General features: G+C 43.5%; 2 protein-coding genes across 2 annotated transcripts in view; both read left to right on the plus strand.

Moving 5' to 3' along the window:
• Rarb (retinoic acid receptor beta) overlaps positions 1-15,307 on the plus strand; it is a 648,568-nt gene that overhangs the window by 65,814 nt on the left and 567,447 nt on the right. The gene's annotated exons all lie outside the window — the stretch shown is intronic.
• On the plus strand, positions 11,606-12,034 carry LOC121455294 (60S ribosomal protein L7a-like). The gene has a single exon (XM_041662948.1). The coding sequence runs from the start codon at positions 11,606-11,608 to the stop codon at positions 12,032-12,034; it is 429 nt and encodes a 142-aa protein (XP_041518882.1).

A 15,307-nucleotide genomic window follows, 5' to 3' on the forward strand; every position in this document is an offset into this window, starting at 1 on the left:
TATTGGGGTACAACCAATGTGTGGTGCATTTTCTAATCACCTGTTAGAAATTGGGAAAGAGTAGAACTTAGCTTTAAGCTCAAGGACTTAGTGGGAAAAATGCACTTTCATGATAAATGTATGCATCAGTTTTCTAGAATAGCAGGGTTGAACTTATCTACTCTGTCAAAAAGCATGGTTTAGAAAAATTGGCTTCCTTGTGAACTGTGATGTCTGTGACTGACTTCTTTCCCATCAGAAGACAGCCACACACACTTTTGTTTAGTCAGTTGGCTTCTGTTTTGTCCCAGGATAGTCTCATGAACCTCAGTGTCCTGAGTGCTGGGGTGACAGATGTGTCCCCAGGCCTTGTCTTAAAGTAAAATGTACTTATCTGGGCCTATACGGTGGTCGATATAAAATTAAACTAGACATATGTACTTGTCCTTCTACCCCACCTTTGAAGGAAGATGAAGGTATTAGCATGATGAGGTTGCTAACTTATGGTTACTAACTTAAGGCTAAGAACTTATGAATAAATCTAAAGGCAATAAAAGTAGCTGGGGGTTACGCATTGCAAGTCAATAATATGCCATCCACTAAAGTTTGGGGGTTTAATCACTGTCTTAAAAACTGAATAGCTGGGCTGGAGAGATGGCTCAGTGGTTAAGAGCGCCGTCTGCTTTTCCAGAGGTCCTGAGTTCAATTCCCAGCAACCACATGGTGGCTCCAAACCATCTGTAATGAGATCTGGCGCCCTCCTCTAGCGTTTGGGTATGCATGGAGGCAGAAAGTTGTATACATAATATATATATATATATATACATATATATATATCTTTAAAAAAAAAAAGAAAAAAAACTTAATAGCTTAGCCATGTGGTACAGGCCTGTAATCCTAGCCATTCAGTAGACAGAGGCAGGAGGATCACAAGTTAAAGGCCAGTCTGGGTGATAAGAGAGTTTAGCATTAGCCTAGGTAATTTTGTAAGACCTTGCATAAATTGGGCTGGGAGTATAGCTGAGCAGCAGCGTGTTTGACTAGTATGAATAAGGCCCTATGCTCTTTGCCCAGTACCGTAGGGAGAAAAGGAATTGAAGAATTATTTTAGGAATTAAATTTTACTGGCTTCAAAGCCAATCTTGTTGCATGCAGCAGAAATACCCAAGCACCCAGACCCAGAAGATGGCTGGCTGTAAACATGAGGAGACAGGGTTGACAGAGAGTTCTGAGAACACACGGAGCCACATAGCTTGAGATGCTGGTTACTAGGGTTAGAAGGAAAAGGTTCTGAGATGAAATCTGATGCAAGACATTTCTGTGCATTTTTTCTAGCATCACATCATGGCCCAGATGCAGATACCTGAGCATTATTTTCCAGGGCTTTTGGGCGACGTTTCAGTGATGAGTAGGTCCGGAATTTTTGAGCTATTATGTCCACTCACTTCAAGGGGTCTAAAGATGAGAGGTAGTAAAAGACTATTGAAGACAGGAAGTACCTAAGGTCTTGTCAAGCATGTCCACATCTCTGGAAAAAAACCTAGAGAGCTCCCTGGATTTGGAGCATCTAGCACGTCCTGTCAGTCAGAATGTGTAATTGCAATGCTCAGTGATTCACCACTGGCCTGTTTTACACACACACACACACACACACACACACACACACACACACACACACACTGCAGAGATATCCCATTCTGATCTGTTTCAGTGACATTTTCAGATTACTGTCTGTGAAGTATGATTTTGATGTTGATTTGTTTGTACTAAGAACTGCTTAGGACATTAGGCACACCTTTGGATATGTCCACTCTCCACGACAGTGGTTCCAGAGAAGGCTCGCAGAATGGAGAGAGCCACCTTGAGTGTGGCTGTCACTATGCCATTTCTGGGGTTGCAGCCTGAAAAAAGGAAGGAAAATGGAGGAATTGAACTAAAGCTGACATTCTCCTTTCTCTGCCTTCTAAACTGCTGGGACATTAGAAAGCAGCATCAGCCGTGGATGGGACCTGGTTCCACTAGAGCATCTTCCTCCCCCATTAGACCGCATCTTCCTCCCCCATTAGACCGCATCTTCCTCCCCCATTAGACCGCATCTTCCTCCCCCATTAGACCGCATCTTCCGAGCCATGTGCTCCAATAAACACCCCCTCATTACTTGTCGGGCACTTGATCACAGCAATGAGAGCGACATCTCAGAGATGATCTTTGTTCCAAAAGTGACCTTGGCCTTGCATGGGAGGTCCAGCTGCTGTGTGGGGCACTCTGGAGCCCCCCTCTCTTAGTTGGAGAGAAACGGCTTGGAAGACAGAAGTGGCCATTTGATGGTGTGTGTGAAAAGTCAGAACAGAATCCCCACGTCAGAGGCAACTCTGACATTAGTGTTTTTGATTTTAGACAGGAGACTCTAAAGCTGGGAACAAGGACAGGGTATTCTGAAACCCTTCTTCTGAAAATCCCATAGAGACTAGCTGTCCAGAAATATAAGTCAAATGCGTGATTTTAACATTTCCGGCACTCACGCTGACAGAGTGAGGCTAATTTCAGTGAACTTGGAATATCCAAATACTACAATAAGCCATTAACATCAAAAATTAGCTGATGTATTTTACACGCTTGTTCTGTGTCATGAGCTGTGTATGCTTCCTATGTGCAATGCATCTCAGTTCTCGAGTGTCTGGTGGTTTTTATACTCGAGCAGCCTAAAAGCCAGGCTCCCAAATTGCTAAGAAATCTTTTCTAATTCGCTGGTGCAGTTTCCAGCTAGAGATAAATGTTCAAATTTTGTTCCTTGAAGAAGCTTTGTAAGTCCCTCAGAAAGGGAAATTACACGTTGGGCTGTGATGGATGTGCTGGCGTAGAGCAGTACCGGCGCTGTGTGAGACTCTGGATCTGCTCCAAGGGAGACATGAGATGAGGTGACATTTTTAACTGGAGTGAGCCCACCAAAACAGCTCTCTGGAAATGCTTCTGTATCGATCCTGGGTCTGTACAAACATAGGTGATGGGGCGGGAGGTGGAGCATTAAATTGAATGGTCAGTCTGTAGCGTTGTTATCTCAGGAGAAGGAGCCAGGTATCTGGAACCAGGAAATGGAGATGGGAAAGGGAGCCACGGCACATGGCAGAAGAGACAGTGAACAGAAACAGGTTCGGAGGAGGGGCAGGGTGAGAGGCAGCAGACCTGGGAGAGCAGGTCAGGAGTGGGAAGTGTGCAGACGCTTCTGTGAGGTCGGCTGGCTCTGGTGGACAAGGAGAGCTAATGAAAACCAGGCCTGGTCATGGTGGCTGACTTCAATATAGTGAGTACACAGCAGAGATGTTTGTGTTTATGTTTGAGGCTTTCCCAGGAAGCAGGAAGATAGTAAAAAAGAGAAAGTCTTTGTGATCTGGAGGCTGGGGCAGTATGCTCCATTTTAGTCACTGGGGCAAGGGTCACAGTGGTCTTTCCAAGGTCCCATCTCACCTAATCTTGTGTCTGTGTCTGGCTTGTGGTGTACTCTCCCTGGGCTTTTCCTGGGGGTCTTAGTTTTCCTAGGAGTACCTGAAGAGAAGTCCTGGTCTTTCCTGCTTTCATAATGGAGTCCTGAGCTGGTCATTATCCACCGCCCCCAGGCCATGTAGAGTTATTTCCTCTGGTGATGGTCTTGCTGTGCTGTCTGGAGGTCTAGTGTCAACACAGCACTCATGGAGCATGACATGGAGCATGACCCAGGGGGCAACACTATCATGTGGAACAATTGGATAGGAGTGCTTAAAAAAAGGAACATCTAGTACCAGTTCAGGAAGTTGTGTAGACATTCATTTTACGACCCACTCTCTTTTCTGCGTGTTTTCTACTCAAAAGACAATTCCAGGCATGTAGGAGAACCTTCTCACCATAAAAACCAAGTGGGGTGTCTGTCAGCAGAATACATGCTTAAGTTCTAGAACACACGCATGGGGAGACCCGGCATTAGGAAAACCACCACTCTCAGAAATGCGTTGCTCAGTCCGAGATGTGTAACATTCAGCACAGCCTGCTCATAGTGTGTTTATGAAGTTGAAGGGAAGAATGGATTCATAGGGGAAACCACAACAGCGGCTGCTGGAGTCTTGACCAGACAGGAACATTAAGATTTGGGAGTGATGATGTTTTAGGCACTAATAAGACTTATGATGACATAGAGTGAGGAATTGTTTCAAACTTATCAAGTAGGAACCCTAAGGTTTATACTCTTTATGTCAATTGCAGCCCAAAGGGGAAAAGATGAAGGTAATAAGACCCCATAGTGAGCTCTAATATTAAGCATACCAGTTGATTTGGAAATGCATCAGGAAAGAGGATGAGCTGGCTGATAACTGGATATATGGACGGGCCTGTGATCAGGAGAGCACAGCAAGGCTTGAGAAGTGCAGTGTGGGATTACTGTGTACTTCCTCAACCTGTGTATATTTGGAGAACGTTCAACATTAAGTTATTAGAGGACTGGAATACTTTGTAAACTTGAACACCTTAAACAAATTAGGTTCCTATGCTATGCAAATTCAAAATGGAGCCCAAGTCAAGAGCTGGAATTATAAACCTTATGGGATGAGCAGGGAGGAACAATGCTCATGGCCTTGACCTAAACAGAGACCTTGGCTATGACACTGAAAGCCATGATCCCAAAAAAGAAAATTCGGATAAGCCAAAACAGTAGAATTTAAAATATGAAACAAAAGAACCAGCTTGGGTAGGAGAAAATATTTTCAAACCCCAGATTTGACACAGGACCCAGCATCAAGCAACTTAAAACTCAGTACTAAGTGACAGTAATTTAAACATCACTGCAGTGAAGATTGTAAACACATGCTCAATGCACGTATCTCCAGAGCGAAGCACCCTCTGCTATTGACCTACTAAAACGGCTCTAAGCAAGGAGGCAAGCAGGGCATGGCTGTTCTAGCCTGTAGGCAATGCCAACACTTCGGACACTGAGGCGGGTGGATTTCAATTTTGAGGTCAGCCTAGACTGCATCTCTAGTAAGACTGTCTTGAAACAAAAGTCAAGTGCTGGTGAGCACGCGCATCCTCAGACAGAGCCGCAGGGGTGTAAACTGTTAGAAGTATTTTGTGTTTCTCATTTCTTAGGGGAATTTTAAGTCTAACATGACCTTGGGACCCATCAAATTTATGTTTATGGGTTGAGAAATAAGGACACAGATTTGCTGAAAGACTTGAAGGTGAAAGCTCAGAATAATAGTGGTAGCAAAGAACAAAGAGAAGCAATCTAGCTATGGAGTGCTGAATGAGAATGCGGGCCATCTGTGAAATGGACTATTATCTGACCCTCTGCAGATGGATGAGGACAGATACCCAGAGACTGTGTCCTGGAGCCCACTATCTCTACGGTATATAAAGGGTAAATCTATAGAGACAGAAAATGGTCGCGATCTCTATGATATATAAAGAGTAAATAGATAACAGAGAGAAAACAGATAACAGGTTTCCTATGAGCAAACTGGAACCTAAAAATGAGCAAAAAGGGGCTATTGTGGGAGACTGAAACGTCTGAGAAATAGATTGTTGTGATACTTGTACAATTCTATAAATTTGGTGACAACCACTGAATTGTCACTGAAAGCTGGTATCACAAGATATTAGCGCTGAAAGTGTGTATAAAGTGACTTGTCATATGAATAGAACATGAATACAGGTCCAGTCCAAAGCCACCTGGAATGATTTCCTCACTGGACAATGAAAGTCAGTCCCTCATCTCGTTCATCCTCACCCTGCGACTTTTAAAAGTTACTGAAACTCTCTGTGACTTACATTCCTGTCCTGTGAAGTAGCAACAATAGCCTGTGAGCACTGTGAAATGCTAGGAACCTGCATGAGAGAAATAGCATTTAGCCCAGCATTCCACAAACCGAGGGCTTCATAAACTTAATGACTATGGTGATGATGGTGGAGAAAACCTGAACAGAATTTGACTCTCGGTTTTCAGCTCAAAGTTCATAACCTTGAAAGCACGGGTGTTCTCTGATGGTTGCTGTCCTGCTCTATAGATGACATTTCTGAAAAGACAGATAACTGTATGCCATTGTCACGCCCCAATTTCCTACTTCTCTCTATTTCCCCCTTTGCAATGGGCCAATTGTTTGTTCTCCTCAGACCTTTGGAAAAGAGGACTCCAGCAGCCCCTGTTGCCTGCTCATTTTTAGCTTCCCGCGGTGCTATTGACCTCCGATAGCAGGTTTCTGTACAGTTGTGACATGGTGGCTAAGTGAGGGTTTGCGGCCTTCACCTACGAAGTAGGAAGTATAGGTTGCATTGCATGCGCTCTCTTGTCATGAGCTGTGAGACTGACCCTGCTTTGCTTTCTTCTGCTTCCCAGGATGTCCTTCTGAGTTGCTGTGGATGTAAAGGTAGTCCCCAGCTAGGAAAACGGCAGGGGGTTGTTAAATCAGGGCTAGGTACTGGGAAGGGTATTTGGGTAAGACTCAACTTTTCATTTACAGAGATTGTAGGCATCCCTGTTACACATTCTGTAGTCTGATTTCGGGTTTCTCAGGCAATGAAAAGCAGTGGTTTTACTTTTTAGTGAGGCTGACAGGGAGAACTGGCTGTTTCCAAGTGTTCGCATTGGAGTCCTGCTGGTTTTGTTCAGAGTGGCATTTAGGAGCTCGGCTCAGTTTATGCATGTGAGGAGTGTGTTGAGTCCTCACCAACAATCAACTGCTACATCCAATTAGAACTGATGTTTTCTTAATCATTAACAATGCTATTCATTGGTAGGGCAACTAGTTTCAATGGAAATATTGCATTACTGCCAACTCAAAACAGGATAATCAAGGGACTTCAAATTGGAAAACTTTGAAGCAATACGTTCACATTCTATATCAAAAATGGCCAACTTTGCCCTACTCACTGTATTATTTCCATTTAAACATCCTAGCTGTCGCTTCATAACTTCATAAGGTTTAAAACCAGGTTAAAATGACTGCTTATCATACCTACTTTTCTTTTCCAGATGGAATTTAGGGTCACAGTGCTTCCTAGTCACTCCTCTGGACTGGAATGTGGCCTTCTGCTCACTGGACTATGCTGATTTAGACTTCCGGTTGTGTTAAGGCCTGTTCCATCCCTCACTTACACCCGGGAGCCACAAACTCCTCCTCGACTCAGTCTTCTGCCCACAGCTTGGCTGCTTCCAGCCCCTCTGCCAGGTCTTCTTAGTTTTATTAATCATCTTCCGAGGGCCACAGTTTCAGCTTATAGGGTAGGCTGAGTGACACCATTCTGTTCAGCTATTATGGTTTAGGTGACAAAATAAAGTCCCCTTAACTCAGAATTGGGTCTGCTACGCCTTCACTGGCGCCACACCTTGTCCTACAGTCCCCTGCTTCACTCTGTGACAGCCTTGTGTGTAAATCAAGGCTCACCTCGATGTTTCCTCAACTCCAGCGGGGAAAACAATCAAGGCCTGCTTGTCACTGTGTGCTTTCAAGTGGCATGGTAAGTCTAGGTACACAACCTTCCACTTGAGACATGGAAGATAATTCTGAATTTTCAAAATTCTAAGTAGTTCGGTCAATTTGTGACCAAAACATTACTGGCTCCCTCCTCATAGGTGATATCTTGCCAAGTTCATACTCAGCCTGCTGATCTTCTGTGCTGAGAAGAGTACCATTGGCAAATGAAGGAGGGGCTTCCCCTGCCTCATAGCACCGTGCTTCCCATCCTTGCCATTTTTTTAAATGGAGATTGACTGAAAAGTTTCTAGATTCATCCATGTCAAGAAATAAAAACAGGTCAGTGCTTAGCGTGAGACCTCTGTAACTAGTGACCAATGCAAGCAGCCTTAGACGGTACAGCGATTTTAAGGGACAACACCTTCCAAGAGCCTGATTCCCTTCTGTCAGGATTCAGGAGTGGTCTGTGCCACTATGTCCAGGTTGTGCTCTCTCCCGGAGGTACGGGCTCTAATTCCACCCCAACAACTGCCCTGGTTGTGGCATTAACTGATTCGTGTATGTGCTGCTTTGGGATTTCAGATTGGGTATAGACTACCTATTCCCCAAAGCTTGTTTCTCAGATTTCTATAGACAAATCCTATCTGCTACCATGTGTCACTATGGTTAAGAGATGTAGCCAGGTCTCCCAATTCTACAGTCTAATCCTGTGAGCTAATGGAAGCCTGTTTCAGCCAGGTGTCACTTACTCAATGTAAAGTCAGTGCCAGTGGTCAGTGTCCCCCTTGTGGAGGAGAGTATCTTGTGAAAACGCTTGTGGTGCCAAAGATTAAGAACAAAGACTGGAATCCAACAATTTAGTTTTGTGCAAGTTGTGACTGAATGCTTTCCCTTCCCCAAGTCTTCCTCTGTAGGGCGGAGAGCAGGGCTCAAAGTTCTCATTGTCAACCTGGCCAGGGATGATCAAACCCTGGGAAATCTGGAGAAGACAGAATGTATCAAAAAAATAATTCAGTGATTATACAGCTAAAAAATGAACTGACAAAGAGATAGTATTTTCCCTTTGTTCTTGGATTCCTTATTTACATCCCACTCTGCTTCCACGGAGATGACTTGCTGAGGGGTCTAACAAAAGACACACAAACAATGGAGATGAGCAGACAAGGGTAAAAGGTCAGGAGGGTGTGTGAGCTATTCATTTCGCACATTATTTTCCCAGCTGGGAAATCTACCGCAAAACTCAACTGAGATCAGAAGGGTGCTTCATAAATATATAGGTTAATTCCAACAATGTATCTGAAGTGCTTAGAGAGCAGCCCTCTCTCTATTTCACTATAATGGCCCAGCTTAATTTGTCATCTTTGTTCCCCCTCCCTTTTAAAGCATTGCTGAGACTTTAAGATACTCATTGTGAATTAATTTGGGATTTGGCATAATAACATTAATCATGCTAAAAGAATTCATTTGACAGTAATGCAGTATAATTAGTGATATGCTAAATCCATTGAGATCTACCAATAATTATAGAACCGTTATTTTAAAACCTTATATAGGCACTGCTTTTTCTTTTTCTTTCTTTTTTTCCCCCTTTTCTATTTTGAATCTGCAACATGCAGGGGCAAAGTTTCAGCTCTGACAATTTGCTTCTTGAGATACGAGGCGAAGGTACCAAGAATAAACCCCAGCAGATTTAGCACTAGCCTGAAGGGGCCCGTGCTCAGGGCAAAGTGTACGAATTGCCATTGAGAGGACTGTTTAATCCTGCAGACAGCTGGATAGATCATGTGGAATTATCTGGAAGGCTTGAGAAAATAAGTGGAACTGAGCAAACATAGACCTTAAAAGCAGATGAAGCACAAAGACTGTTGGTACAAGAAAATACTTGAATTCTTATTTATAGACTCGGAATGTTTGCTCTCTCTTAAAAGTACTAAGAGTGGATGGCAAGTGGGAGGAAGCAAGGAAGGCAGGTTTTGCAGCTGTTGACTTTTCGGTATTGCAGCAGCGTGGGTCTTGGGAAAGAACAACCATACAGCATCATTGTGCATAACGAAAACCAAGGCCTCCTTTGTGGCCACGCGATGGATAGGACGTAGAAGACAATGCGTTAAGTGAACTAAGGCAGACACAGACATGCACAAATACACTGATATCGGGTGATTTCTATTGCATGAAGAATCTATACGTGTTGGTGTCATAAGATACGAGGGGAGACTAGTGACTGTCAGAGCTTATGATCATGGGAAAGCGGGAAAAATGAGAGAAGTTGGTCAACCAGGATCAAATGACTGTCAGGGAGAATAACTTCTCATATCCTGCAGCCGACAATTATAAATAGGATATCTTGAAGCAGCCAAAAGAGAGATGTTGAATGTTCTTACCACAAAGAAATGCTAGATGTTTGTGGTGATGGTATGCAATTACTCTGATTAGATAATTGTATAATATATAGACTTCATAGTATTCCATACATGAGCGTAATTCTATGGCCACCATAAGGAAATGAAATAATTAAAAGAAAACTGAGGGTCAATAAAATTGCCTAGCTGTTCAACATACAGATTGGGGACTCAGAGCAAAAACTAGTCAATAGAAGAATGCATCTTTGCAAAGTTAGTTATAGTAGGACAACTTAAAAGTTTTGACATTTACAGAAATCAAAGTCTTTGGCATTTTTAAGTCTCCTTTCCTTTATTTTCTTTGACTCTTAAGGAGGATTATATAAGAAGATTGACCCTCATTTGAACAAATATGATGAGACATAATTTCAGGGTATTTGGGTAGTCATTAGGAGTGCACTGGGAGAACAGCAACACCGAGAAAGATGTTGTTGAAGCTTACTTTGGGAGTAAGATGCTGAACAAGAAAAAGTCACCTGACTCCCTTCCCAGAAGTTAGACTATTCTCTACAACTGGTACATTCTGTGGTACTTTCCATGCAAGCAGCCAATCCTATGCCCTCAAATACAGATCCAACTTGAGAGAGGTTATTAATCTGTCTACATAAACACGTGTGTGCACACACACACGCACTTATGGGAGCTGAGCAGAGGGTCATCCTTTGTGAGGAGGCTGAAGTACCTTTGAGATGCTGGCCAGACATTAGGGATTGATAAATTGTGGTAGAGCAGCTGCCAGTCTAAAAACATTGAATTAATGGTGTCTTTGATGTGTCTGTGTCTGAAAGAGAAAATAAAAATGCCAAGAAAAGAGAGAAATTGAAGTCTGTTTTTATAGACAGCATGGAGAGTTTGCTGTCCCTGTTAGGATTCAGGGACTACTGGACAGATGTGTGCTGCTGCCTGCTGTGTGCTAGGTTGGTTTGAAGCTAGTGATGCCACGCAGACAGCTGGGCTCTTGTCACTGCAGTGAACAGCCAATGTAAGGTTGAATGTGACCCTCTTAACACTACTGGCTTCTCCAGATGATTGTTTTTGGATTAAGAAACTAAGTGGATCCCTCTGGAGAGAGACCTTGCTTAGCCTAGATACAGGGCTGAGGGGCTTGGTCCTGCCTCAACATGATGTGATAGGCTTTGTTGACTCCCTATGGGAGGCCTTACCCTCTCTGAGGAGGGGATAGGGGGTGAGGTTGGGAGAAGGTGGAAGGGAGCAGGAGGAGGGGAAAGAGGGAGAACTGGGATTGGTATGTAAAATAAGGAAAGATTGTTTAAAAAAGTAGAAAATAAATAAGACTAACAAAATCACAAAAGAGCAACTAAGTGGAGATTGGCATAAGGGTATTTTGTTTCTGTTTTTTTTTTGAAATTTTATAATTATATTTATGTACAGAAAACTCAGCAGTACATTTAACCCAGTTTAGTGGCGAGTTCTTTGGCCTTTGCCTTTTCCAGCTTGGCAATTCGAGCCACAGATTTAGGACCCAGGACGTTGCCTCCCCAGTGGCGGCCATCATATCTGTCGTTGTAATTGGTCCTAATAGCTTCCACCAGCTTGGCCAGAGCACCCTTGTCTTCTGAGTTAACCTGTGTGAAGGCAACAGTGGTGCACGTCTTCCTATGGACCAGCCGCCCCAGCCTGGCCTTTCCCTTGATGATGCAGTAGGGGACCCCCATCTTGCGACACAGAGCAGGCAAGAAGACCACCAGCTCAATGGGGTCTACATCGTGGGCAATCACCACCAGCTGAGCCTTCTTGTTCTCTACCAAAGTGGTGACTGTATTGACCAAGATGCCCAAGGGAAAGAAGGCCAAGGGGAAGAAGGTGGCTCCGGCCCCCGCCGTCGTGAAGAAGCAGGAGGCGAAGAAGGTGGTGAATCCTTTGTTTGAGAAGAGGCCTAAGAACTTCGGCATTGGGCAGGACATCCAGCCCAAGAGAGATCTCACGCGCTTAGTCAAATGGCCCCGCTACATTAGGCTGCAGCGGCAGAGGGCCATCCTCTATAAGCGGCTCAAAGTTCCTCCAGCCATTAACCAGTTCACCCAAGCCCTGGACCGGCAAACAGCTAGCCAGTTGCTTAAACTTGCCCACAAGTACAGGCCAGAGACCAAGCAGGAAAAGAAGCAGAGGCTGCTGGCCCATGCTGAGAAGAAAGCTGCCGGCAAAGGGGATGTCCCGACTAAGAGACCACCTGTCCTTCGAGCGGGCGTCAATACATAAGGGTATTTTGTGTTGTATTATGTTGAGTGTTTGGCTTGTTGCTTCTTTTGCTTAGCTTGATTTTCTCACCACTACTCATCAAACCTTCAGAATAGGACCATTGCAGGGTGTTTCTGTTGATGAACTGGTACCCAGGACTATCTACAGAGACAAATGAAGGCCTGTCATGTTGCCTCCAGTTACAAACTTGGGGAGGTAGTTTGACCAAAAATGTTCTAGCCCTGGCCTCTCTCTTGCTCAAAATTTTCTTGGTTGCTTATCTACTTATCTATTCATGATTCATTAAAGACAAGATTTTTCTAAGTAGCCCGTACTAGCCTGTAACTTGCAATTCTCCTGCATCAGTCTCCTAGTGTTGAATTGACATTTGTGGCCATTCTTGGCTATCAAATTACTTATTTTTGGTAGAATCATTTTGTCTTAAGGTACTAAGTCAAATACTTCATGTGATATCTACATTAACTAGAATAATGAATTCTAATTAAACCTAGAAATCCCACAAGTATATTCAATATCACAAAATTTGTTATATGAGAATAACTTGGCTTATTTTGTGTCCTGTCTTCTGAGTCCCAATCTTTGTTCTTCATTATGCTTGAAAGTATGACTTTTCAAAATAATAGTTGCATGTAACAAGGCCATTTTATAGGGCTTTCCCCTGGCTTTCCAACGGAAGAGGCAAATCTGCCCTGACCTAAGGAAAAACTAGAGCCCCAAACACTACATGACACTGGCTTATTTATCAGCTCATAAGCACCCAAATCTGTGCAGTACTTCTGATAGGAATTCAACACGGGTGGCCAGAACTCAGAAGCATGATGATGAACATGTGTAACAGAAACAGAGTCAAATCCCAAACCACCCCAAACCATTACATAACCTGTTCTGTGGGATGAGGGATACAGCTCATCAGTTAACTTTTGTCCTGAGGATATTAGTCTTATGAAAATACTTAAAAATATGCATTATGGTCTGGCTATTTGGCTCAGCAAGTAAAGGCACCTGCTACTAAACCTGATGGCCTGAGTCCCATCCCTGACATCCACATGGTAGAAGAAGTAAACTCCTGCAGGTTGTCATCTGACCTCTACACGTGTTCCATGGCACATATATATATATATATATATATATACAAAAAAAATATAATATATATATAATACTACATATTATAGTATATCACTCCATCTACTCATAGTTGTGTGTGCTCAATTGAGTTAGCAGTACTAGGAGTGATTGCTACCTACAGAAAAACCATATGATATAAACTAAGACATCATCATTCACTTTAGAATAGAAGGGACAAACACATCACCTTGTCCTGTCATGATGGTGATGTCCCACTCTCCTTGTACAAAGTGATTACCTTATGCTGAGCTCATCTGGATAAAAGAAAACCAAGGAGTCTTAAGTATTTCTGAGCAGAACACAGTAAAGGAACAGTAACATTTTTTTGAGAGGAGACCGTAAGATGTAAGCAGAACTTGCCTCCTGGTGAGATGCTGAGGGTTAGGTGGGTTCCGGCCACTGGAAGCCATCAGACATCAACATTTCCCATGCACAGTTTCAAGCATCGAAGCAGTTGGGTAATTAATGTCTTTTAAACTCTCAGCAGGCTGAATTGGAAAGAGCAAATATCTAAAGTAGAGTCAACATGGATAGTGAACTGATACCTGATTGTGAAGTAATTATGCCTTAAATGAGAAGATGGCGGGGCGACAGTCAGCTGGTGGCCTCTAATCCGTGAGATGCTTTGTACCTCACGGGAGTCTTCTTCAGCCTGGAAGGTCTTTCAAGTCAACTAATTGATGGCTTCTTTTTTTCTTATATTTATAATTATTTTTCTGTGAAAAAATATTTTAATTAAGACACGTAAAATAAAATTTTAAAGGAAATTGCATATCATTTATTTTAAATATGACTGCCATTTTAAGCATTCCCAGAATGGAAGCCAATTGTAAGTTTGCTCATTGCCTAGTGACTTGTCACACGTTAGTTCCTAGGACAGGAAAAAGTTGTTGATCAGATCAAATTGTTAAAAATTTCATAGGCTCAAAATTAATTATCATCTTTACAAAAGAAGGAAAACTAAACCCTAAGCATTAGGGACTAGGGTGTGGAGAGCCACAGGTAATCCATACCCGACTTATTTGAGGTGTGTGAATATCTCTGAAGTCCTGATCAACTGTGCTCTGTGTTAAAGGAAGACAGTGCAAAGACACCAGCATGGCCTCTCAGCACACCTCAGCCTGTACTTCTACATGCATGCAAAAGGACGCACATGTTTTCTATGTAAGTCTGTGAAGTAATAAGGGCGGCAGGGCTGCGTTCTCAGCACCCCCGGCCGCCCGCCCGGCTAGCTTATGCCCAAAATAATTACACAGACACTGTATTCTTTTAATCACTGCTTGGCCCTTTAGCCCTAGCCCTTACTGGCTAATTCTCACATCCCGATCAACCCATCTCTAATAATCTGTGAGAACCGGTCTTACCGGGAAGATTCTAGCCTAGTCCATCCTGGGTCAGAGCTTCATGCCGGGAGCAGGGCATGGCGTCTCTCTCAGGCGTCTGCTCCTGAGAGGAAAGCTGTCGAGACTCTCATCTCACTTCCTCTTCCTCCCAGTGTTCTGTCCTGTTTTCTCCTCCCACCTATCCTCTAACCAATAAAATGGGCCAGGGCAGTGCCTTTATTAGCCAATGACCTTCCTCCATCAAGTCTGAAGGCCAAGGTGGGGACCTGGGCCCTGCCAGCCTGTCTTTCTGAGACTCCTGTGCAACTTGGCAATGCAGAACTGGTGGAGAATGCTGGCCTTCAAGACATGGCTTTACAAAGAGATATTCTCAACAGCCTGGGCTACTGTCCCAATCACCCTGACTAGTGATATTTGCCTAGATTCAATCTCTGCACAGTCCCATTTAGTAGTTGTAGTGTTTTAGGTCTGAGAGTCTTTCTCAGCAAGTAACTCTCACCAGGTCTGCTTATCTAGGTCTTGGGGACAGTTGGCTGGCTCCGCGGCATCCCTTTAAAGACAGACTCTTATGGCTAAGACACTGTCTGACAGTAGAATATTTCCTCCAATTTACACAGTCTTTTTTCTCAGAGCATTGCAAATAAAATGTTTCCCAAATCAGTCTGACTTTTCATCAGTAATCCCTCGGAGTTGGATTGCTTGGGCAAACCAGCTACACATTCAGGCACAGCGAACCCTGAACAATGAAAAAGAAGGAATTATACTCCTCTCCTGAGATTGATCCTTGCAAGTGTTAGAGCCATGC

This window comes from Microtus oregoni, unplaced genomic scaffold, assembly GCF_018167655.1.
Source record: "Microtus oregoni isolate MIOR12 unplaced genomic scaffold, Mior012 000013F_ref0000133, whole genome shotgun sequence".
Taxonomy (NCBI): Eukaryota; Metazoa; Chordata; class Mammalia; order Rodentia; family Cricetidae; genus Microtus; species Microtus oregoni.